Source organism: Hyalella azteca, unplaced genomic scaffold (assembly GCF_000764305.2).
Source record: "Hyalella azteca isolate HAZT.00-mixed unplaced genomic scaffold, Hazt_2.0.2 contig13406, whole genome shotgun sequence".
NCBI classification, from domain to species: domain Eukaryota; kingdom Metazoa; phylum Arthropoda; class Malacostraca; order Amphipoda; family Hyalellidae; genus Hyalella; species Hyalella azteca.
Window position 1 is genome coordinate 345,596 of NW_025943329.1, and position 25,751 is coordinate 371,346.

General features: G+C 40.2%; 3 protein-coding genes across 3 annotated transcripts in view; 1 reads left to right on the top strand and 2 right to left on the bottom strand.

Moving 5' to 3' along the window:
* Positions 1-7,853, top strand: part of LOC108670085 (mucin-5AC) — a 44,862-nt gene extending 37,009 nt beyond the window's left edge. Inside the window, exons 5-7 of the mRNA XM_018157538.2 lie at positions 1,954-2,088; positions 2,721-2,920; positions 3,652-7,853. Coding sequence (XP_018013027.1) covers positions 1,954-2,088; positions 2,721-2,920; positions 3,652-4,750 — 1,434 coding nt within the window. The 3' untranslated portion in view covers positions 4,751-7,853. The remainder of the gene's footprint in view (positions 1-1,953; positions 2,089-2,720; positions 2,921-3,651) is intronic.
* Positions 7,854-8,311: 458 nt separating this feature from the next.
* On the bottom strand, positions 8,312-13,943 carry LOC108670081 (DNA-directed RNA polymerases I, II, and III subunit RPABC2). Its single transcript, XM_018157533.2, has 5 exons — positions 13,822-13,943; positions 10,362-10,425; positions 9,958-10,052; positions 9,335-9,431; positions 8,312-8,605 (listed from the first exon to the last, which is right to left on the bottom strand). Exons 1-5 carry the CDS (start codon positions 13,848-13,850, stop codon positions 8,492-8,494), a joined length of 399 nt encoding a protein of 132 aa, XP_018013022.1. The 5' UTR covers positions 13,851-13,943; the 3' UTR covers positions 8,312-8,491.
* Positions 13,944-14,421: 478 nt separating this feature from the next.
* LOC125178873 overlaps positions 14,422-25,751 on the bottom strand; it is a 16,580-nt gene continuing 5,250 nt past the window's right edge. The window contains exons 5-11 of the mRNA XM_047883649.1: positions 25,490-25,586; positions 24,705-24,820; positions 23,380-23,590; positions 22,731-22,882; positions 21,947-22,195; positions 16,240-16,491; positions 14,422-14,963 (exon numbers count right to left, since the gene is read on the bottom strand). Of these exons, the coding sequence (XP_047739605.1) occupies positions 14,773-14,963; positions 16,240-16,491; positions 21,947-22,195; positions 22,731-22,882; positions 23,380-23,590; positions 24,705-24,820; positions 25,490-25,586 (1,268 nt within the window). The 3' untranslated portion in view covers positions 14,422-14,772. The remainder of the gene's footprint in view (positions 14,964-16,239; positions 16,492-21,946; positions 22,196-22,730; positions 22,883-23,379; positions 23,591-24,704; positions 24,821-25,489; positions 25,587-25,751) is intronic.

Consider the following 25,751-nt stretch of genomic DNA (forward strand, 5'->3'; position numbering starts at 1 on the left):
TTACTTCTGTACCGAGCCACATTATGCCTCCAGCTCCCGATCTTCATTTGTAGCAAAATATATCATAGTTCCCGTCATTACATAAATAAAATCATCTTATATGAGATTTCAAAAAAAATTGTGTTGGAAGTAATTTTTCTGTTTATTTGTTGATTTGCGTTTAACGAAACTTGATAAATGTTTTTAACATTCACATTTTTCGGTCTTCTGAATTGTTTACATCGGTGCAGCAGTGAACGTGTGCAAAAAGTTCAGCAATCATTTTGACTTAATTAATATTGTGATGATAACTTCCTGTTTAAGGGTATTCTCTTGAGGGCTGTTACTTCTTGTTGATAATCCTATTGATATCTCGTGGGCATAGTTTGGTTTATTGCTGCAATGAACATGTCACTAACTTGTGCTTTCTTCTCCCATTTGTCCGCCAAACCAAAGAGCGCCGTGCCGGAGTCAGGTAAAGTGTACCCGGCATGACATTGTTATTGTGCATCTCTAACTTGTATGTTTTTTCATCAATTGTAAAACCTTATTGACGATTCAATACTAAATTAGATTTTTTACATCGCTTTTTGATATTATTTCTAACAACAACAGATTCCATGATTGTTCATTTAACGAATACCATTTAGATTTTAGTTAACAGATTCCATGATTGTTCATTTAACGAATACCATTTAGATTTTAGTTGAAATATGCACCGTTACTGAAGTATAGTCTGCGCACCCGCCTGTCGGTAGCGAAGCATCGTTTCTTATGTTGTCCAAAGTAGTACTTTCCTTTTGATAATAATTTTGTTGCTTGGAAAATTCTTGAAGATATGTTTCGTCAATTATCACGTAGTTTGTCTTGTTTATTCGCGCGGAATGACCTCAAATTTTGTATTCTAGAAAAAAAAATCTTATCGGTTGGAGGCACCAGAAACTAGTGTGTCAACATTAATGTTTTAAAATCGTTGAAGTATAGGCGTCTTATTTTTTTTTGTGATTACGTTTGTCAAATTTTTTTCGCTGAATTTGAAACCAAGTGAATCCAATTGAGTATTCGATTATAATATTTTTCCAAATCAGTCGAAATACTTACTCTATTAAAACACATTTTAGCGTACGAGTATATAATATTCACCCTATTTACGAAAAAACTTGAGTGTTTGCATTTTATGACGCATGCAACGCACTGTATAACATCTCATAACTTGGAACTTATATGAAAGCGAAAGATTCTATGAGATTGTGGTGCAATCTCTGCCCAAGGTTTATTAGTAAAAACCTAACGGGAAATATAAAACTACATTGAAAGTTTATAACTCAACCCGAGCTTTGTTCAAAAACATTCACCGCTTCTACGATTGCCGATGTTTTAATTCAACTAATTTATTACCATCGCTGCTGTTTGAAGGTCGCCTTAACAAACTGCGCATTTCCCTACCGTCCTGAATCCATTAACTGCGTTGAATTTTGCACTAATGTTTTAATTTCCTAGAGCTTAACACTCATATACATAGCTACTAATTTGTAGCGCAGCATGACACCACCTTTCATTTAATGATGTAGTCAAGTATAGTTTGTTTCAACTGCACCTCCACAGTTTGATAAAATTGGATAACGTTTATTTTGGTTTACTAATTTAACGCGGTTTGTTCACAATATATTTCATTTAATTTCACTTGGTAGCTGCGTCTTAATCGATCAATCGATATGTAACAGTAATTTATTGCTCATTAGACGCATGCCTCCGTGTTCTGTTGAATAATTGAACTGAAAAACAACATGCTAGAAAGCTAAATTTTTGTCAAAACACGTGAAAATATTGAGGAAGATTCATCAGTTATGATTCTTTTTCAGTGCCTATTTTAAATAAACTTCCTAAACGATCTTATTCCACGTTATTATTTTAAAATGCGAGTTAATGAATGAGTGGCGAGTCCCGTTTAAGGGTGTAACATTGTTCCTGCAGATCCATGAATATCTGCAGCAGAAGCACTACCAGCCCAAGCAGGACGACGAGGCTGACGACGATGGCGACGTGTCGAGCGACGATGCTGACCTGCCTGTCCTCGTCGTTAACGAAGACGGCGTCGATATGGCACAGGTTTGGCCTTCCTCATATTCCCTTATAAATAAATTTATTAAAACATTTTCTTTGAATAGAATATATGATAATAAAACGAAGTAGCATTATCTAAAATGAGAAGTTATGCGCCATCTGCGACTTAGTCTCTTTTTGAAATGTATGCTTTAATTGATCAGTGTTTGCTATTTTGGTGAAAGTTCAAGCTCGCATGTTTGCTCTTTTCTGAATCTTATTGTTTTTCTTTTTTTTCGATCAGATCTTTTTTCCATAACTTATACTTTACTTTCTCGTACTGCAATCACGTTGAAATTAATTGCCAGTCATGAAGTCCAGACATCTCTTATTTGCGTTACCTTTGTGCTGCCTTTTGTTGATTCTAATAATTTTCCACTTCCCATCAGAATTTTGAGCAAACACAAGCTTCCGATTTGCAGAAGTTTTTCCGGGCGCTTTCTTCTGGTTACCAAAATTCTGAGCTTGCAGTAGCTCCTAATTTCCCGAATTTCAAACCTGCTTCTGGCTTACAAAATTCTAAACAAACCTTCGGCTTACAAAATTTTGAATCAACTGCTTCCAGTTTCAAAATAGATAAGCTTTCAATAGTTCGGGACTTCAAGAATTTTGAGCCAGCACTTACTTGTGGTTTACAGAATTTCGAGTGCCCGCACTGCCAAGCAAAGTTGGCGAATGCAAATTTGTTGCGCCGCCACATCGAAGATTCGCACAAGCAGATGCGTAAGCACTTCTGCACCACATGCGACAAAGCGTTCAAGCGCAAAGAACACCTCGAACGACATCTCCGCATCCACACCGGCATCAAACCCTTTATCTGCACCATTTGCCAGACCAAGTATGTGTTTACCTACATAATAATTGTCAAGTACGGTAGAAGTAGTTACAGGCTTAATCGTTCTCGCCAAGTAGGGGTAGTTACTAACTAAGTCGGCGTCATCAAACAGAGGTGCTAAGCTTAATACGTAAGGCTAAGCTTAGTTAGTTAATTAAGTTAAGAACTTAAGTTAGTTAGTTAACTTAGCTAAGTTATTCTTTAGTTTTAGCTCGGTTTGATGAGCAAGCTTATTACCTCGTTCTATCTCGGTTAATTTATGAATCTTCAAGCAAGACTTACATTGTCCGTACCAATTTTTAGCGAAGAAATACCATCCACACAACTAATTGCTTCTAAGTTGAGCCTCCTGATTATCAAAATGGTTGCAATGAAATGCGATTATCCATGTTTTTTATGACATGATTAATTATTTTGAATAATTTGAATTACCGTACCTTTCTGACATGAATTTGATGGCCGCAATTGAAAACAGCATTCTTCTTTAGCGGCAGTCTTGTACTTTGCGTTTTCTTGCACATGTTGTTACAGTTAGGCGCTATCTTATTCTATGATATTTCTAAGAGTAACGTGACAATTGTTGGCATGGCTGAAATACTGTGCTTGACGGTCTTTAGAATTGGCTCCACTTGTCTTGATTTCTCGTAAATTCTCGAGTTCATCATTTTTAAACTGGAAACGTAACAAATTATCATTGCACCAGTACCGGCCTGTCAATGTTATTTGTTTTACAGGTTCACACAAAAGGAGCATCTGAAGGGTCACATAGACAACGTCCATTTGAAGAAAAAGACCGCCCTGCGCCGCAACGCAAAAATAGCTCCAGCTGGGGCATCACTCAAGTCCTTGAACACATCAACGTCCGAGGCCCTAAACGTTGCACAGGAAAGCAAATTTCTTTTGTCTAACGGTCCCAGGCCAGGAGCTTTCGCCAACGGCACCACCACCAGCGTTAATGTTATGGGCATTCAGAACAACGACTCCTTCTCTCGTGGAGGAAAAAATCCTCTCATGCCGCGAACCAGCGAGTCTGGTATGGAAGAGATGAATTCCCACGGAGGCTTGCTTGGTCGCATGGTAGGTTCGAGTGGCGTGGTAAACAGCATCGGCGGCGCTATGAACTCCAACCTGTCCACGGCACTGAGCCTCTTGGCTGCCACTGCCTCAGCCGTGGCACCACACCTCAACACCACTTCCTCGAGCGATGTGCATGCCAAGGATGAGCACCACTTACCTTCCTCTCGCGACAGTTCGCCTCCGTCGTTAACGTCACCGACGAGTCTCGCGATGTCTAGAGGCACGCCGCCGCATTTCAGCACACCTTCTTTCGCTGGCTCCATTTTCCCCACACATTCTTTCGCCAACATCATGCTTCCCAACAGCTCGAATAGCACAACGCTTTTTTCCACCCTGGCTTCGGTGTCGCCTCTGAATTCCGTCTTCACCGCCAACCTACCGAACACGACCTTCTCGACCTCCACTAGCGCAGCTTTCCCCTCGCAAGAGGATGGCGCCATCGTCAAAGAACTGCGCACCAACTCCAGCCCTTCATCAAGGGGCTCAGGCCGGGGAAGAGGACGCGGGGTAGCTTTAGCTCGACGCAAGACGTCAAAGCTGCCTCGGATTTCACTCGGACGTGGACCTGAACTGACTTCCCCTCCCGCCCTGTCTCCCTCACCGACCCCGACGACCGCGTCATCCCAGAACAACGGAGGACCGTCTAACTTGCACGTCGCAGGCCCGCACGTCACTCCCGTCTACTCCCATGTTACCCGCAAGTCGCTCTCGTCCCCTGAGAAGCATATCAAGAAGGTTGTTCTCAAGTACCTTTAGCTTGTTCGGTCCCTTGACGTTAGTTTTCAATTACCATTCAATTATTGTACGGTACAACGAAGCAGAGTTGCAAGTACCATAAACTTGTTGTTAGTTGCCGAGAAGAAGGTTATGTAGTATATAACATAAATAGAGGTCTTGTAGTTATGTAAGCCGTGTCAACAAGAGTTGACTTATTTTGATGCAGTGCCCGTCAAATTACTGTTATTTGGTTGTGAGTAAATTCCTCGTGTTGGAATTCTTATGTTGTTTCACGGAACCGAACGCTCCCTGCTGTGTTCTAAGCGTGAGATGTTCACTGATCTTAACTGGGGAAAGTGAATGGCTTTTTCTTTCTTAGTTTATCGACTACTTATTAGCAGTGAGTTCTCAATCGCCTATTTTGCATTGACAATAACTAACTATTTGAAGTTTTTCATTATTAAACAGCTATTTATTATAAAGTTGACTTCAGGTATGCTGTCCATGTTTTCAGTTAATGTCATTTAAATGACACATTTCCCAACGTGACCACTTTCTATTTTGTATTGTATTATCCAATAAGAACTTTTATTTTATGGGAACCCGTCCCTTCTCAGCCTGCAACTTGGACGCTTTGCGATTGAAGGTCAGGGCTATGGAAGGAAATTCAGTATGGGCGCGTCTCGAATGCGAGCATTATTTAATATTTCCGTGACTATTGGTTGCATGTTTATTGCCTTAATCGTGAGAAGCTCTATGGGGATTACCTGAATTATTGAGGAGCGTGGGCATTAGTTGTTGAAATGCTAGTGACAGGCACGAGCGTGCTTGTTTTCTTGGTGGGATTGATGTTCATAGCATCTTACCCTTATGATTTTCTTTGTACTTAATTTAACGTGGGTACTTATCCGTATTTTTTAAGTTCCTAGTTTTAATTTGTGGTCATTATGATTTTGCATTTGAAGTAAATTTCACATTTGTACGTCCTCAAAAGCGTGTGTTAGGTCCAGGACGTTCACTCTTACACTCGATATGCACCTGCTTACAAACCACTTGTGTATTTGTATTTTTGTTATTTACAATCAGATTAAGTTTCTAGAACAGCAACATGCGAAGACATCACAGTTAAACGTAAGAGTTTCTTGGGTCGGGAACCGAGGCAGCCTCGGTTGTCTCTCGCCCCCTCGCGTGCTCGTTGTGTGCAATATTCCGCGCCTTAGGTTACTCCGTCACAAAGTAAGAAGCAAGTTCATCCATAGAACTTGACTCTGTATCACACATTTTCCGCCTTCCTAGTTACTTGGCGAAATATTGCAAGATTTAGGCCGCGTAAAAATTCTACATTCAATGAATCTCAGGCATTTCAGAGTTACTAATCGGAAAAATTTGTACAACGTTCCTCTGTCATCTGCAATATGTTTCTCTATAAGTTTTAGGATTTTTGTCTAAAAGTCGGTTCTGTACAGAATTTTGTTCAGTATTTCGATTTGCCCAGAAATTTTACATCATGGTTTACGTTTATTTTGTCTCTTCCCATAGCCGTTCCTTAAATACTGTAAGCATAGTATTAACTGTTTTTTAAATTAGCATCTTATTGTTGCATCGAATCTTCCGAGCATTCCATTGTTGTTTGTTTACCTCTCAATTAAAGGTTAGACAATAAGTGTTAACTCCGTATATATAATACATTCCAAACCTTGTGATGACCGTTACTCGTGCCTTCCTTTAACAACTTCTTGTTAACCTCATGCTTGTTTGTTGCTGATTTTGGTTATTGCTTAACCTGACACTACGAGCGTTATTCATCTGTAAATATTGAACAATTTCTTCCAATTATGAGCGATGTCTGTGAGGTCGCTTATATTGCTGCTAGGCGTTTTACTTTCGCATGCTCTCGATGGAGCGTTTCAATTGTATTTTCTATTTCGTAGATTTAATCTCGATTATACATGAGAAATAAGAGGCTGATTTTTAATCAGCACAAAACTGTTGGTTAATTCATGTATGACCAACTATGTGGACAATGGCTTTATATAAATTAACTCCCGTGCAGGCTCTGAGTTGAAATATTCCCGAGTTTATCTGCATTTGCTTGAATCGAACTTTAGGCGGTTGATGCAACTTTCTTCTTCTTGGCAACTTTTGATAGTTTTTTTTCTGTTGTTTCTGCCAGCTGCTGCTGAGGACTATTTAGATTTTGCTGCAATTCAAAATTGTGCACTTCAATTTTGCGTAGCATTTTGTATGCCCCGCTTCTAATCTTTTTTGCTCCTTGATAGTTAATTTAAATTGATATCGCCATGTATTTTGCATACGCACACTCTCACCCTACAATTCCCCTTTTAATTCCAATATTTCTCTTTGATGAAATATTTTTAATGTGGATCTAAACTATGCTTATTTCCTTTGTGGAATGATCGTTTGCATAAAGAATGAGTGGGTGCGTTAGAGGACGAGAGCCTCCAAAAGTTTAGCCTTTCAGCCAGCCATTGATAGAATTCAGTGCACCATGAAGTTGATCAGCTGATGGAAAATTTTTGTTTACTTTATGGTTTTCCCAACTTTTGGATGATACTCATTAACAAGATTTTTTGTCCTGTTAATCGAGGTGTTGTAAATAATGTTCAGGGCACTTATTCGAATAGCATTTGTTAATATAGTAGATAGTGCGTACATTCAGTTACCAATTTATTAAAGACAATCTTGATATGTTCTTCGTCGAATTTCTTTTCATAAGTGAAAGATCCGGTTTGTTGTGTGGTGTTTTCTGGAGAATGCATTATGGTAGTGACTTGCCAATAAAGCGTTCGCCTCGGAACGTCTCTAATATTCGCGGTTTCTTGTGTCAACAATAATCTTTAATCTCATTTGATCGTCTAGTAAATGGGGCATTATCGACACGAGTTAAATTATTTAAATACTAACTAGTATGAATTTATGTCTTGATGGAATGACAATCGCAGTCCATTTCTGACTACGGTCGTTATGTATTTTGCTTGCGACCAAGTCAGATCTATGAACGTGTTGAAGTGAGCGAACCGTGCGAACTCCTGCCAAGTGCATGAGAGACGATTGTCGCTTAGCTTTAGACATTGCTCAATCAATGTATTGAAATTTCTCCAATAAACATGAAAACTCTGGAGTATCAGTCCCATTCTTCAAAGCCCAACTTGAATTGTAAATTAAGGCTTATAAATCCGATTAAAAAAATTAGTTACATGATCAACCATTCAAGATGCGACAGGTTGAGTGAATGTGACACATACGATTGCAGATCGATGGTATTAATGAACCTATGTAAACGTTATACGCGCGTTCATATCAAATCATGTACCTATCGAGTTATTTACACGCCTACAGCGGCGATGATTAATCCAAATTGAATATATTTCCTATGAGTCTGCTGAATCCTTCCTGATGATCATATTCACTGATGCGGCCGAAATAAAGGATTATAACGCATTTATCGTGGCCGCGTCCTATACAGCTGACTGATAAAAACAGTTCTCTGTTTCACATGAGCGATGCGCCAACAATTCTGGTCGGGAGAAATAGCGCGGGCCGATAGTGGAATGAAACGGGGTTAGGATAAACACATTCGACGTAGATATTGTATACTGCTACATCACAATAGTCCTAAAATTAGGGATGATACTGGTGGATTACAAACAGCCAATTCATTCTTGACAAATGCATGAGATGATAGAATGAATACTCGGTGAAATAAAATGAGCTCAACTTAGAAGACATAAAATGAAGACATAAGAAACGTCATATAACTTAAAAATCAGACATGATGAGTTCATCGATCTTCCAATCCTCATAGGAGCCGTCGGGCAGGTAACGTCTGATGATCAGAGGAATCTTCTGTTCTCGCAGCTCCTTGGCAGCTATCTGAATAAAAACGTTCATCAACAATTGAACACGAGAAGAACTTCACTTAATAATACACGACTTACAAAGTAAATTCAATGCAGGTGTTCAAGTGACTGCAATTAAAAATTTCACTGCTGATCACTATTCCTATTGGCATTATCTCGCACCGAAAAAATAATCAGGGCAGTGAGCATCTGAATGGATTATGCTGCGTCTCGAAGTATCGATACAAAACACGAACCCATTCTAGGTTAAGTTTAAACCTTATGACTTTTAATATCTTAAATGGCGGATAGAAAGTAAACATAGATGAATGTGCTCCATGGGTTCTATGAAAAGTTGAATATACAGGGTGTTTCAGAATTAAGTAACCCTTTTAATTTGTTAATAAATAAAAAACTAAGAACGTTATGAAGTTGAAACTTGTTTTATTTAAAAGAAATATACAGGATAATGACGTAACTATGATACAATATTACCATGAAAATGTTCTTCTTTTAAATAAAACAAGTTTCAACTTCATAACGTTCTTAGTTTGTTATTTATCAAATTAATAGGGTTACTTAATTCTGAAACACCCTGTATTTATGAACGTGAGATTGAACGGCTTCGTGACCGCAAACTTGGATTAATCAACTAAAGGTCAAGTCTGTCATTGTCAAGCCTGAATAGTGATTAATCAAGAAGTATGTTGCATTGTGATACCTGCAGAAGAAGAACATGAAAGAGTTAGTGGCACTATTATACCTGCAGAGGATCGCTCTCGCTCTCGAGCTCCACCATCACAGGGGCGCACATGGCGATCTGCAGCGCCCTGGTGCCCAGCACGCGCGCCCGCTCGTACCTGCAATTGAAGAGATAATAGATAATAGCCATCACAGAGCAGTAGTCATGAGCCATCACAGAGCAGTAGCCATGAGCCATCACAGAGCAGTAGTCATAAGCCATCATTTTGCAGTTGTCAGAGCCTAATGAGCACCCATAGAAAAAAGGTAGGAGTCAAATTTTTTAGCCAGATATCCACTTGCCAGATAAATTTCCTAACATTCATTTCTCAACCATAAAATTCCCTCATCAACTCTGTTTACACTTTTAATTTGGTAAGAAATTCATTAAGATATATTGGCTTAACAAAACAAAAATTCATTAAAATGGAGAAAAATATCGCAGAATCAACTGCCAAATCAAACTTACACAATATTGAGCAAGCTTACACAATATATATCAGCAGGAGAAAAACGCAGACAATATGCACATGAAAAGGGTACACATTGCAATATACCTAGCTATATCTTAGTTAATTTTTTGAGACAATTAGAGTCAAGATAACAACAAAATCTAATCACAAGAGTATGTATCAGGCAACACACTTGGTCATGTAGCTGGTAGTGATACGTTTGTTTTTAGGCACAGCTCGCCCCTCACTTGCAGGCAAGATGTCGATGCCACCAGCATGCTCCTCCTCCTGCAGTACAGAGTTAGAGTTGCAAGCATTGTTAAGCCTCCTAAAATGTGACAATTATCCATCCAAACAGCCTTGCTTCTAAATACATATTTACATTAATGAAACAAATCTATTCTAATTGTCATACTTCACCATGAATATTTAGAAGCAATACACAGAAAATATAAGCTCATAATTAAAATGCCTCATGGTTTTCATCATAAGATAATGTGGCAGGAAATTTTTCACACACATGTTGAAATCAAGATGTAAAATAGTACATTTAAATAACTAATGCACTTGCAAATCCTAAATATATCACTAGCTTACCTCCCCATCTTGAAGATCTTCTAGGTTTTCATCTTCTTCCACTTCTTCAAAGTCATCTCCAACACTGAAAATCATAAATTGAATAATATTATTATGTATAAGGAACAATATGAGCATGAAAGGTTTTCTGTAAAAGATCAACCATGATCACAGCCATAGTGCAATTCTATAGGTAATATGAAAAAACACTGTCTTATGACATGTTGAGTCAGTCAATGCCTATTTACAAACTGCCACATAAAACACTAGCACCTTCACAAATAAAAGATAGCTGCACACAAATAAAAGATAGCCTTGTGTCGCCAGCAAGCTGCGCCAGCAGCTGCGGCAGCTAGCCTCGCTCAGTCAATTGAGTCAAGAATTTTGAATTTGACAACTAAAGGCCTCAATGATTTCAAATCCTTAGAAGCATAAATTTTAGACTAAAAAATATTAAAAATTTCCTATTCTGCATGGATTTCAATGCTGTTAAGATTCAAAGTATCTCTCATGCAACTCACTGAACACTAATGTTATTAGGATCTTAGTATATCAGCTGACTGGTATGGTAATTACAACCTGTAACAACCATAATGAACTTTATATTGATAATTCTTACACAGACATAGTAAAATGAACAAGATTGAACAGGAAAGGTGTTAGATGTGTGATTTTTGCTTGCCTGCCTGTCTAACTTCTGTTGCAGGGTGAAGGTTTTAAACTTATAAAATATCATAATAGAATAACTTGAATGGGTTATCTAGCATTACATATGTAATATGTTGTCCAAAAATTGCATATTATTGCCATCGTGGTGGAATTTCAGGATCTGGAGTCACTTAGGTGACTCAGGTCAGGTCCACACAACACAACCACTGGACTGGAGAGTTCCATGCTCAAGGATGAGGGGGGCCAATGGGCCAAGCCAAGGAGGCAGGTCACTGTGGGTGCAATTTAAAGCAAGTGCAAGACTGGTAAATTTGGAGGAAATGACAGTGATTTTGGTGCTGAGGCACTCTATAATTGTCTATTGCAGTTTACCAGGGTCACCCTGCTAAACTGCAAGTGGACGCCGACACCCTGGCAGGGTGTTGGCGTCCACTCCTTTTCCAGAGCGTGCGCTCCAATTTTGGCCAGCACACTCAAGGGGAGCATCTGGGTCCTAGAAAAACTTTTTTATTTGCAGACGGATTACTTTAAAACTTGGTACACATATGTTAAAAATAATTCTAAGACTTTTTTGTTCGTGTAAATTAAAAAAAAATGAAAGAAAACGTGAAATCCTTAGAAAACGGCCAAAAAGGGGTACTGTAGAAAACTATCTCCTCCTAGGATTTTCAAGCTACAACATCGAGATGCATATCATTCGATGAGTAAGGTCCATATCTATCGATTTGTCGTAGCTTTTCTTGAAATTCAAATTTTTCTGGGCGTGGGGGCATTTTTTGTAAAATTTCCAAAAAACTTTTCAATTTCCCCCTTCCCCCCCCCCTCTTTTTTCAAAATATTGTAAAAACTATAACGAAATTAAAAAAAACTATGACCAATCTCTAAATCTTTTATTTGCGAATCGAATGATATATCTCTCATTGCTGTAGCTTCAAAACTGTAGGAGATAGTTTTCCAGTGACAATAAGTGTGATTGTTCAGTAGAGCCCGACAAAGTCCCGGGCGCCTTGAAATTGGCATTCAAGGTTGCAAAGATGCAAGACCAGACAATACTGGAGCTAAATCTCTGTCAAGGATGGTGGGAACGACAGAGCAAGAACCATCCCACACGACTGTTGAAGGGTAACTGGAGCGGAGACTGGAGAGTGTGAATACTAGCTATTTAAGATGCACTTTGGCATTTACTCCCTATGTTAAATGTTAAAGAACTCCACCAACCTTTGCTTTTTCGCGATCTGTCGTGAACGCACAAATCAATGTACAGAGATGGTTCTGGTACCGTTGGATAGGTCAGAATGTCAGCTTTAAGCTGAGACTAAAACCCGGAAAAGCCAAAATTGTTGATTTTGGACCCAGACGCTCCCCTTAAGACACTTCAAAAGTCCAAAGGAAAATGGTCATTTAGAAGGCATTTAGAATGGCACCATCATTGCCATTTTACTTAATTATACAAGATGAAATTGGGTAAAGGCATTGTTTATGGCTGAAATTTTTTACAGATGTTCATAGTCTCATAGTCATAGACATAGTTGTGGGCTTATGGCTCATTTGTTGGTGGCTTCTGCCCTACTTTCCAGTTTGTACTACACTCACAAGTCACAAGTCACCGGCATCAGGTTGGAAATTAGGTATCTCAATTTGCAATTGATTTTGTTGCTTGCCTTCTCTTTAGCATAATTTTTGTGATAGAACTACACTTCAACATTGGTCTTAATGGTATATGATTCAATCTGATCAATAGCTAAATGATTTGAAAGTGCTGTGGCCTGTGGCCACTCTGGCAAGTGGCCACAGATAGTAATTATACCCAGGGTGGAATTCTAGAAATGAAAGTTCACTTATAAAAAAGCTTTCCACCCAAGGTGGAATGCTTTCCTTAGATACAGTGCTCTGCCAGGTGACTGACTATAAATGAAAAGGAGGATCAGAAGTGGACAACCTGTGTCAGTTGTATAGTACCTCAGATTTGTTATAAAATTGTTTGAATGTCTCTTGTTTGATAGATATTCTCTATATTTCTTTTATTTAATGGATTTTTTAAAAATTTTCCAGGCTTTTTGTTTGTAATGATCAAGTTTAAGTTAAGTATTTAGTTAACCAGTACTGTAGTACATATACCATATTTGGGGGTGGGGCTTATGGGCACAACCAATCACAGCTGGAAAGCATCCCCATCAACCAATCACAGCTTGAAAGCATCCCCAGCAACCAATCACAGCTAGAAAGCAAATAACATTACAACTTCATTAACCTATCACAGCTGGAAAGCTGGAAGGGGCTAAAATCATAATCCCATAAACCAATCACAGTTGAAAAGTGATAGGATATGTATAATTTATTTAATAAAATGGACTGGAAGAGGAAAGTTCCTGGACTTTCCAACCTTTCAGGTCCTGCTTTCCAATATGCTATGTGTACTGGTTAATTTAATATCCCTCTAGAATTCCACACTGATTATACCTGTTAGCCTACTCGGGCAGTCAGGGGGTTAGGTAGACTGTGTTAGTACTAAATAGTTAACATTGCATCCAAAAAAAGTCCATGATTAACAGTATATTGAATTTTGTGTATTCATGGCGATTGAATTTGAGTTTAGATGACTGTGAATATGCTAGACTGATAATCTGATTCCAGTTTTGACTCAAACGTCTAGGCAAACGTGACTCAAACGTCACCGCTGCAGGGTCCCGGTGCACCGCACATTGATTGTATACTAAAATTTCTAAATACCTAAGTAACTCAAAGTCTCCAACTCTACATTATTTCTCACTCAAGTGGAAAATTTTTATTAAAGCGATTAGCGAATACTTACTCATCAGCTTCGTATTCTTCGTCAGCCATTACTTCTACACGTAACACGGGAAACGTTAAATCGCGGAACTCAGATACGAACTACCATATTCATTATTCAAATGCGGGCTGCGGCATGGAGCAATATTAGGCTGAACTTGATGCGATCATGCCTAATGGTTCCGAATGGTCAGTAGTCAAATAGTTGCATTTCAACTGTTTATTCATAGCGAAAATATATATTTAAATATCATTGCATCACTCAAAGCTGAAACTTGCTACGCGATTAATAAATAACGTTATTTTTAAAATATCGTAATAAGAATTCTGAAGTTTGTTTAGCAACAATACAAATTACAACTGACTTAATTTAGTTATATGGACTCTATGTCGTTTTAGGAACTCGTTCTTGTCGAAACCGTGTTGATTTAATACCAATGCGTGAGTGACAACGCACTCTTTAACATGTAATCCCGGAAGATCGAATATAATTTTAAGTGTATTTCAATTGTTGGTCTTATAAAAATTATAATATCTAATTGAGCATTTCTACATTAGATTATGAATTGTCCCAATTGTAGAATGCCATCCGCTTCAGAAATTGAAAAAAAATATAATCAACAGTAAATCAATGTTCGGTCCATGGCCCCAACATTGTTCAGCATATCATCAACAGAGCCATTCAAATTAATCAACTTGATTGTTAAATAAATAGACACATGAATTTGCCTCTAAATTTATTAGGAAATCGTTGCGTCATAGATACGTGAGACAAACACAAACTTTAAAATATATAAGTTTAATTAAAGAAATACTTGGCATCAAAGAATAATAAGTAAGGACATACCGTATACGAATAAGGACAAATACAAATAATAAATTAACACGCATATGAAGCAGCATAAATAACATAAATTGAGTCATATAATACCTAATACAAATTTAGAGAAATATCCATACAATTACATACTCATTAACCATGATAATGAGTTATTACAATAACGACAAATAATATTACAAGGTTGACTAGGAAATAGGACACCAGTGAGGCCCGAGGGCGGGCCTCGCTGCTGAAGAACTCAAATACGACGGGCAAGGATCTCGATCTCGGGTCAGATCTTCGGTGATCTTCTCCCACGTCCACTTCCATTGGGCATTGATCATCTGCAGATAATTTTGCTCATTCAATTAGCTATAACGATCCGCTAGACGGAGACTTATTTAGTAAGGCTTCTTAATCAAGAATTCAAGAAATGTACAAGAATCGGCGACAGGCCTATCCAGGCCTATTTATTTAATGCCGAAGATACTATACTACTAATGAAATCAGAATGTACCTCAAGAAATGACTTAGAAGCTAGAGGGGGAAACCATATATAATGACGGGGAACAATTCAATAATCCAGAACAACGAAGATCAAAGTCAATTAAACAAACAACAAACTGTGCTGGCGCTACAATCAGCTGAAATATTAGAGTAACAATAGCTAATCCCACCCTAACAACGCAGTTGATTATAATCATTGATTCAGAAATAATACGCAAATTTCCTACATCATCGAGACGCCGAAATGTTAGCAAACAGCAGGACATGTGAGACAGCTGGTCCAGAGTATAGGCAGTTTATTAGAGCAGGTTACATATTTTCATGATCAGAAGGCCTAGGCTAGCCCTACAAAAGCTCCTCTGCTCTGTCACTGAGGAAGATAAGAGACCCATCTTATTTTGTGGAGCGAGGCTATCATCCACCCGGTCTGCATGGATACAATACAATAATATATAATCTATGCTTTATGTCTTTTGTAATGGCTTTGCTGTCACTATGAATAAATATCATCACTATCAGTATCATGCTAGGCAAATCATTTGTTCAGAAGACACATAAATGCATGCAATCTATTTCCCAACGTCTGTTGGCATGTCAGCAAAAAAGGAAAATTTTACAACATAATCACATTTATCATCACAACTATCATGGTGAGATTGACATAGATGAAATGGTAATTAATTATTAGCAATTAACTGCTAATCATTAATGATCTAACACCTGGTCTTTATTACTACTATAGATATTCCTACTCAAGTGAGCGATTACTGAGCGTGAGCGTGGTGCAACCTGAGCAGACTATTAATTACCAATCTAGTAACTGTTATTTGTATGAATTTCATGTATGAAATAATATATTCATTTTACTATTTGTTTATTACTATCATTATCAATACTCACGCGGGTGCTCAGTGAGCGTGAGCACACATATTAATTAATTATCTACTTGTTAATGCTATCTTGAACTATTTACAGTATGAATTAATATAATATTACATGATTTACTCATAACTATTCATGTTTGGTTAAAAATAATGCCAGTTTTATTGAGAACATCTTTTGAGTTTAATCTCTCAAGCTTTGGTGCTCATAACTATTCATAGCACTACTCACGCAGGCGCTCAGTGAGCGTGAGCGTGAGCGACAGCTGAGCAGACAAGTTGTACCAGCTCGACTCGTGAGTCTGAAGTGCACCACACGCTGAACCCACGGACGCTGACATGCGTACCTCTGTCTGTGATACGCGCTGGTAGACCTGCGCACCAATGTACAGTGAAATGCGCTGGTAGACCTGCGCACCAATGTACAGTGAAACGCGCTGGTATAGACCTGCGCACCAATGTACAGTGAAACGCGCTGGTAGACCTGCGCACCAATACGCGCTGGTAGACCTGCGCACCAATGTACAGTGAAACGCGCTGGTAGACCTGCGCACCAATGTACTGTGATACGCGCTGGTAGACCTGCGCACCAATGTACAGTGAAACGCGCTGGTAGACCTGCGCACTAATGTACAGTGATACGCGCTGGTTGACCTGCGCACCAATGTACAGTGATACGCGCTGGTAGCCCTACGTACCAATGTACAGTAAAACAACGGAAAATGTAAGCATTAATTAGGCAAGCTTTATAATGTAAATAGGTGAAATGTATATTCATAAAATGCAAAGGCATAAATTAAATTTACATTGTAAATGCTAGCATTATTTGAACAACTTCTACAGCGCCCGAGGACATCTATGAGGAAATAATCACTGGAATGCATCATGGTAAACTTGAAAATTAAATTTGCTGCATCAGGAAAATTTGCACGACAATTTTAGTGACTGGAACGTGTCAAATCATTAGCCTCCCTCCACTCACACGCAAGTTTGCAGCACGATTGCAATGAAGCGGCATCTGAAACTCCACTCACGCAATAAAAATTCTTTGATTGCAATTTCGAATATGTTTATTTGTCTAGTTACAAAAGGAGCGGCTGCAATAAAATCTGATTTATATATTTATTATGTTAAACGAATTCCGAATTTTTGCGTGGCTTCTTGTTAGCATTTTGAAATCATACTGACTGATTAATTTCCTACAAGGAAATCAATTAATTTAAACGGATTGAAACAACATATAAAGAAGTTTATTTTAAGATCTAATGAAGATATGGCGTAACAAAGCTTTTATAGTCGCCCCACCACCAAACTTTAAATGAAAATGGGACTGCAAAATGCGAGTATTAAGCAATGGATAGCACTACGGGTCAGGAATTTTAAATGGCGTGATAGCCCATGCAAGTTATTTACGTTTTCTCAACTCATACGGTATTCAAAGTTAAGCAAACTTTCGGTTTCTCGGGTGAATGAATAATCATGAGGAACGTGAATAATAAAGGTAGTTACTGGTAATAGTTAATAGTTAACTGTAATAACCCAACACCGCCGAACCTCACATTTATCACTGGCATGCATGAACTTTTTCCAGGTACAGCGAAATTCTCCTATACGCGATACAATAGCAAGTCGATGGAGGTGCCCATTCCGGCGTATATTATCGATGCTGAGATCTGTATTTTCTATGGACGATATCCGTTACACGACGTACGCTACCGTGAGAAGACCTTTTTAAAGCTTAGTACTCACACAACATCGGTGCACTGCACTCACCCAACAGCGAGTTTGAACCGGAAGATATGGAAATAAGTATCAAAGATCTGGCGACATTTTCAGCACCAGGACCGGATGGAACTCCGGCGGTGTGTGTTGGAGCCCTGAAGGCTCTGCTCACAATGCTCTGGAAATCCTCGATGACGGAGGGAATTATCCCAGAGGGCCTCAAAGTGGGACTGATAACTCCAATCCACAAAGGAGGCTCGAGGGACAGACCTCAAGACCCGAGGGAGTGACCTTGGGGTTAGGGAGGCCCCAGGGGTGATCTTGACCTCACAGGTCATCAAGGTTTTTTAATGGTAGTGATCAGGAGGGTTGTCCAGTAAATGGAAGAGGCTGGCCTGTATAATATTGGACAATATGGTTTCAGGCGAAATCGTTCCTGTTTTTCACCGTTATTGGATCACCGGCCATCACTGCCTTGTTGCCTTGCTGGAGGAGGGAGCTGGCGTGGACGTATGTATATAGTCTACCTGAACTTTGCTAAAGCTTTTGACATAGTTGACCATAGGGTGCTCTTCAAAAAGCTGAGGCTGTTGGAGGTAGGAGGAAACCTGTTAGGGTGGATCCACAACTTCCTTACAATAGAGTACAAACTGTCGAAATTGGGAACTCGAAATCGAGAGAAGCGAGGGTGGAAAGCGAAGTGCCACAAGGCTCGGTGCTTGGACCGATCCTCTTCCTCATCCACGTCGCCGATATCGACTCGGAGCTTACCCTGGCATCTACTTCGTCATTTGCGGACGATACAAGAGTGCTGATGAGGATCTCATAGAACCTAGACTGCAAGAGGTTACAGGATGACTTGTCGACAATCTACGCTTGGTGTTAGAAAATTCCGTATTTCTTGAATCGTCCAAGTTGACGATTCTTTTTCTTAGTCTTAAGATAGGAAGGGACCTGTAAATAGTGAACATTCCAACTTGATTTTATGAGACAGCGGCAAATAGCTATCTAGAGAAACTAAACAAAATTCAGAACAGATGTATCAGGTTAGCCGTTGGGGCAAGGAAGACCTCCCCTATAATTTCTCTGGAGGTGGAAAGTGATGTACCCCCTCTGAGGTTTCACCGCCAGCTAGTGCAGCTGCGATACCTCTGCCGCCTCCAAGAGCTGCCTCACTGTATGCCAACATATAGTAACCTTTTTGATCCAACAGCATTGACAGACCGGCCTTGGGCAGGTACAATTTTTGTTCCACATTTTGTGCTCCGAGCAAGGAAGACTCTTGGTGATTTAAATTTGTCATTTAGGGGCTGTGAAGCAGACTTGCTGTCACCCATGCCACCTTGGATTGATTGCTCTATACACTTCTCCCCTTNCAGACGGGGGAGCCTTTTGAGCCGTGAGGTGTATGGAGGACGACTCCACTTCCTCAAGAAGCAGACAAAACAACAACAACAACATTCCAACTTGAGCCAGTGACGACCACTGCAGTGTTGTTCCGTCAGGAGTTCATGATTTATTAAGCCATTCCTTGCTAATATCTTATTTTTCGTTTGAGTGATCACTCTTAGTTTTCGTTAGGTTTATTTTTTGCATTTAACTGCATGTTCGAACTTCTTTGTTTAGAAGGCTAGACTCCGAACGCGCTTGGGCTTTGCCTTCAACTTAAATTAGTCTATTTGCCTGTGGCCTTTGAATTTCGTATAACGATGAAACTATTTAATAAATATTCCTTAACTGAGAGGAAGGACGAAGTTCTTCCTTAATCTTTACTGTAATTGCGTTTGCGTCGGATTCTGCCTTTCTCCTATATACTACTACTAAATTTCCCTGTATATGGCCACTTAAAATGCCACTTAGAATTTCAGCTTGTATCCAAATATTTTAAGGTTGGTTTAGTGATCGAGATAAATGTTATATTGAGCAATAATTGAGCTCTAGTTATTATTCTCCATATTAACTGGATTTAAAGCGGTAGCAATCTATTTTAAGAATAACTGCAACTCCCGAGAGGCCGGTCCGACTTCTTCTGCTACACGGAAGAATCTCATCTATCTTTATTCATTTACCTGTTTATTAAGGTGTGTGTTTGATTCAATTTGAAGCATTGTTAGTTTACCTTTGCTCCATTGTTGAAACCTTTGTTCGGATATTGATCACTGTGACATAGCTTGCGTTCTACTGTTTCGTTCATTTCTTTTACAGTTATGTTGGGGTTAGTTTTCGTCCGTTTCTCAAGCTCAAGCTGTTGTTTTCTATGAGAATGTCGTCTGTGACATGCGCCAAGCTGCTTCGAGCGGCGACGTTTTTGAAATAAAATCGTTCGTGTGAATTGCCTTTTGTATTAAGCCTAACATTGGGCCCTAGTGAATAATATGCAATTCAACGGCACTAAGTTCGAAGTAATGAGATACAGAGTCGACACAGAGATCGGGATGCCACATCGCTACTTGGAATCGGATGGTACGTAAATTGAGGAGAAGCAACGTGTTCGAGATCTCGGAATGTTGATGAGTACTGAAGCCACATTCGATGACCACATCGAGGAAATAGTCGGTCGAAGCAGACAACTGATGGGTTGGATCTGGCAGACATTTGCAACGAGAGAAGCAGCACCTATGATTACACTCTTCAGAGCCCTCGTGCTCCCCAATCTTGAGTATTGCTGCCAGCTTTGGGCGCCGCTAAATGGCCGGCGCGATGTGGTTAACTGGAGTCAGTCCAGCGGACCTTCACGTGCAGGATCAGCGGCATGAGAGAACTGGAGTTAAATTACTGGGACAGGCTGAAACACCTGGAACTGTACTCCCTGGAGAGGAGAAGAGCGAGGTACATCATATTGTATACTAGGAGGATGATAACTGGACTGGCTCCCAACTTTGAAAGTGAGACCTCTAGAATAGTGACACATTACAACGAAAGGAGGGAGAATGTGAAGGATTCCCCCCATTTAATAACCGAGCCGCGGCAAGAGTACAGACTCTCCGTGAGGGGATCACTGTCCGTTGTAGGACCGAGGCTCTTTAATGCCTTGCCAAAAGCGCTGAGAGGAGGGGAGTTCACCCATGCAACATTCAAGAGACGACAGGACAAGTGGTTGAGAAAGATCCCGGAATGTCCAGTAATGGGAAACTACCCTCAGCAAGTGACAAGCAACAGCATCTTGCATCAGCTGGCCCAAAGGAGGGCAAATAGACGGAACACGTCCAACGTTACATCCGACGACGACTCGGAGACGGAGGACGACGAAGGCGGCGCATCAGCGTGACNTGCCCGCAGAGTTGCTATGTTCACGTTAGAGTTATTCTGGGTCAGTTGGCCAACTGATCGCAATCAGCGACTAGTCAGAACCTTCTGGCCGACTTTATGGTCTCCTGAGAGTAGGGTAAGACTTGGCAGAATCCCCTCAGTCCCCTCAGCAGACTCTGGTAGCTGTCTGATTCGGTGACCGGAATGTAAACCAAAAAGCAGACATAGAGAAGCCGATTTACGTTCGGTCCGAGTCCTAGGTGGTTCCTAATTCAGGGTCGCCACCAACTAAAAATTTTGATATAGGGATGTGACGTATCATGATGTGAGACAGGGATGCATGGATGTTGCATAGCTAGACGTGAGACAGGCATGCATAGATGTTGCATAACTAGACGTGAGACAGGCATGCATAGATGTTGCATAGCTTGAGGTGAAATAGGCATGCATAGATGTTGCATAGCTTGAGGTGAAATAGGCATGCATAGATGTTGCATAGCTAGACGTGAGACAGCCAACATCGCTCAGTAGAAAAGCTTTGCATTAGGCATGAATGTATTATTATCAGATCGAGTAACTTGATAAAATTTACCTTAATATTAAATTACCATGTTAATGTAGATCGCAATTAACACCAATCAAGAATGAAGTAACATTTTGAATCATCAATAGAGACTGGATGCATTTAACAATCGGGAATTTAATTGGAACTTTATTACTCCGAAATTGTGGCAAGAGAGTAGTGATATTTTGTGGTAAAAACCATAGTTGGTAATTTTATGAAATAGAAACAATAATTACAAAATATAGAGGAAAAATTATTGATATATTGGCTATTATCTAGCGAAAAAATCATATCATTCACTAATTATTTATTATTCATGAATTACACAATATAGAAGAGAAATTAGTGATATTTTAGCTATTAGCTAGTGAAGGAAGCGTATTATTTACTAATTATTATTCACCTTTAACAACGACAGGGTTGCCGTAGGGGTCGAGGTCTGCGCAGGCGTCGAGATCAAGTACCAAGGTACTGGTGGTGTACCCACGCCCCTCACACACACTCAGCACGGGGTACCTCCTCCTGCAGGGGTACGTGTCCATGGGGGAGACCGTCACGCCCCCCACCACGCGGGGGGTGAGGGGCATCGACCCCCTCTGGGAGACGGTGAACCGGCCTTTGATTGGGCATGGGACGGAGGTCGGGGGGTCGGCTGTAATGCAGGACTTCACTGTAAACTTCAGCAACTAATTTACTTCAGCAGCGAAACTTTTATTTCAGCATCAACTTTTTCAATTTCGTTCGAAATGCTCTTATTTAGATCACCATAAGCGAGCTCTTCGCACACAAATTTGGGGGTGATATATTTGGCTAAACATGATACACATTTCATTTAAATCTTTCCATAGCACGTATAGCAGGGCCTGGTTGAACTAGTATAAGGTTGACCCATCAGAAGTTCATTTTTACGGATGTAGTTCGTTGTTCGCCTGTAATGTAACTGATCTCAGTGACGTCACAAGCATTGACCAATCACCGAAAAGCTATCAAACCAGTCAACCAATCCGTCATGGGAATAACGGGATTGTTTACGTTTCTCGATCTCAGTGACGTAACAAGAAAGCTGAACTGAAAGGCGGAAATCCTCGTGGGTCAACTTTATATAGTTCAACCATGTAGCAGGGCACGTATGTCATGGCACGTATCTAAAAGCACGGGCGTCGCGGTTGCTCACTTATCCTACGTACCAATAAGAGTGTCGTACGCCCAGCGCGCACCGCTGCCAAACGCGCGGTGATCGCAGCCCTCAAAGGACGCGCGGCTGATGTGGCGGCCAGAGCGATATCGTACGATGTTGTGTTGCCGCGGTAACATCTCGTAACATACGTACTCTACATCGCTGTAGTGAGGATAAGTGTTATGGTGGCAGTACAACATCTCGTAACATACGTACTCTACATCGCTGTAGTGAGGATAAGTGTTATAGTACAACGATATTCAGTAAAACAATATTCAAGGTAATAAATGATATTTATATCTGTGACTAAATGATAATGATCATCATTTACCTGGATATAAAAATGAAAATAATACAAACTGTTCGCTTTTTTTAACACACACACAAAATATTTAGTTTATTAATTGCAGCAATATTATCGTCAAGAGACCATATTCGATACCATACACCATATTCGATAAGAGATATCCATAGATAAACTACAGAAGACCTACAGAAAAGAAGCGTTAGAACAATTGAACCACAATAATGGTTCCTCAACACCGGTTTACTCACGAACCCCAGACCCCGAACCACTCACGAACCCCTGACCACAGAACCACTCACGAACCCCTGACCCCAGAACCACTCACGAACCCCTGACCACCAGAACCACTCACCACCCGTTGTCAGGCACGGCAGCCAGCAAGAACCTCTTGCCTCGGTTCTCTAAACAGACGTGAACCACGCGAACCTCCCTGGCACCGCGGTACTGAGCGAGAACCATGTGTGTGGAGTTGATGTGAACCCTTGGTTCACCGCGTCCAGTACCCTGCCACGAACCCTGGTACTCGCCAGGGAAGGTACACGTCGCTGCCACGCTAGGTACCACTTCAGGAAAAAACCCTAACTTTAGTTCTAACTATCATTTATAAGATCAATATCATTACTTTTTGATTAAATAAATATTTGGTCCCTAACTTTAGTTCTAAATAATACCTATTATATCGACATCATTACTTATTAATTAAATGAAGATTCGGTATTAACATACGAAATCGGTTGTCGCCGCAGCAGGTAAATGGCATATCACGAGATATTAGAGAAATACGATTAATCTATGAAGAGAAATGTCAGTTATTGATATAGAAATTACCAATGAATATGCAGTACCAATGCGCATATGACATGGAACGTAAATATTGAACATCTCCACCCCAGTGAAGTGTTTNACATGGAACGTAAATATTGAACATGTCCACTCCAGTGAAGTGTTTCTTTCGCTCCTGGTAATTCAAAGTCATCTACTTTGTTCTCATTTTGATACCTACAAAAAGCGCGCACTTGTTTTAGAGGGATAAGGGTTTGGGTACTCAGGGTTGGGAGGATGGGTACTGAGGTGCCCATTGTCGAGCAGGATGGGTATTGGAAAAGAATAGGGTTTAATAGGGTCAACCTTGAATTGGAAAAGATTAGGGTTTAATTGAGGAGCCTGGATTTAGTGTCCATGAGATACCTGGGGTCTAACAGCAGGGTCTACCTGGGGTTAGGTTCATCAGCAGAGGCTACCTGGGGTTAGGTTCATCAGCAGGGGTCTACCTGGGGTTAGGTTCATCAGCAGGGGGCTACCTGGGGTTAGGTTCATCAGCAAGGGGCTAGAGTCTGGGGAGGACAGGGTTGCGCAGCCAGGGTTCTTCGACGCCCCTATCACCAGTTGCGTCTCCTGCAGGTCTTGCATGAAGCACCTGTCATTTTTATGCAATGTATAAATTTCGCATGCGATTCCATGCTTGAAATTAGCGCGCANGTTCATCAGCAGGGGCTACCTGGGGTTAGGTTCATCAGCAGGGGCTACCTGGGGTTAGGTTCATCAGTAAGGGGCTACCTGGAGTTAGGTTCATCAGCAAGGGGCTACCTGGGGTTCGGTTCTTCAGCAAGGGGCTACCTGGGGTTAGGTTCATCAGCAGGGGGGTACCTGGGGTTAGGTTCATCAGCAGGGGGCTACCTGGGGTTAGGTTCATCAGCAGGGGGCTAGAGTCTGGGGAGGACAGGGTTGCACAGCCAGGGTTCTTTGACGCCCCGATCACCAGTTGCGTCTCCTGCAGGTCTTGCATGAAGCACCTGTCATTTTTTTATGCAATGTATAAATTTTGCATGACATTCCATGCTTGAAATTAGCGCGCAATTCATGCTTAAATTTCGCATGTTATTCAATGCATAAAATAACAGGTTATTAAATTTCAATGGTTTTTTTATTTAACCGAAATTTCAACATTTCCACTAGCGAATGAAATTGGTATGTATTTATAGCGTACAATACATTTTTTATGTTGAATGATATTTGTAGCATTGTATCTCAGTGCACATGCCATAACATTGCAATTAAGTACTCATGCATATTATTAGTCTTTTGAAGGGCAAGTTTAAGTCGAATTTAAAAGCAAATAAAACGTCATGAAAAGTCACCGTATCTTCATGAAAACGTTTTGTAGGCCTAATGATTGACATGACCTCCGAAACTTTTCAGGGACCTAATGATTGCGATGATCTTCATAACGTTTTCATGTAGATTGTTATTTTTTATACTTAATACAATAAATAAACTTTCACACGGCAAGGTTAAAACATAATTCTTACATATGTAACGGAATTTTTTTAAAATTTAGTTGATACATAATTCTGTATCATAAACTGTAGGTCACTTGTACCTGACTTACACCCAACTCTGTTGAGAACGTTTCATCAAACGAAACATACTCCACGTATCATACGTTACTGTTGACATGTTACCTGTATCTCTCCTCTTCATCAGCGTGCTGTAGGTTTGCTACAGCGACGTACAGCATCGTACCCACGTGCCACGTACCCAGGCACGAGTATGTCACCTCTGCACAAAACGACATACGTTAAAAGGAGGGCAACGTTTGGGACGAAGTGTAGATTACCCCCCTGACTCCGAAGGAAAAAAAAATATATCTCAGTACTCACTGCAGTGAGTGACAGAGAGCGCATTTTCTCGTCGACGAAAACGTGAAATCACGGACGGTGGTAG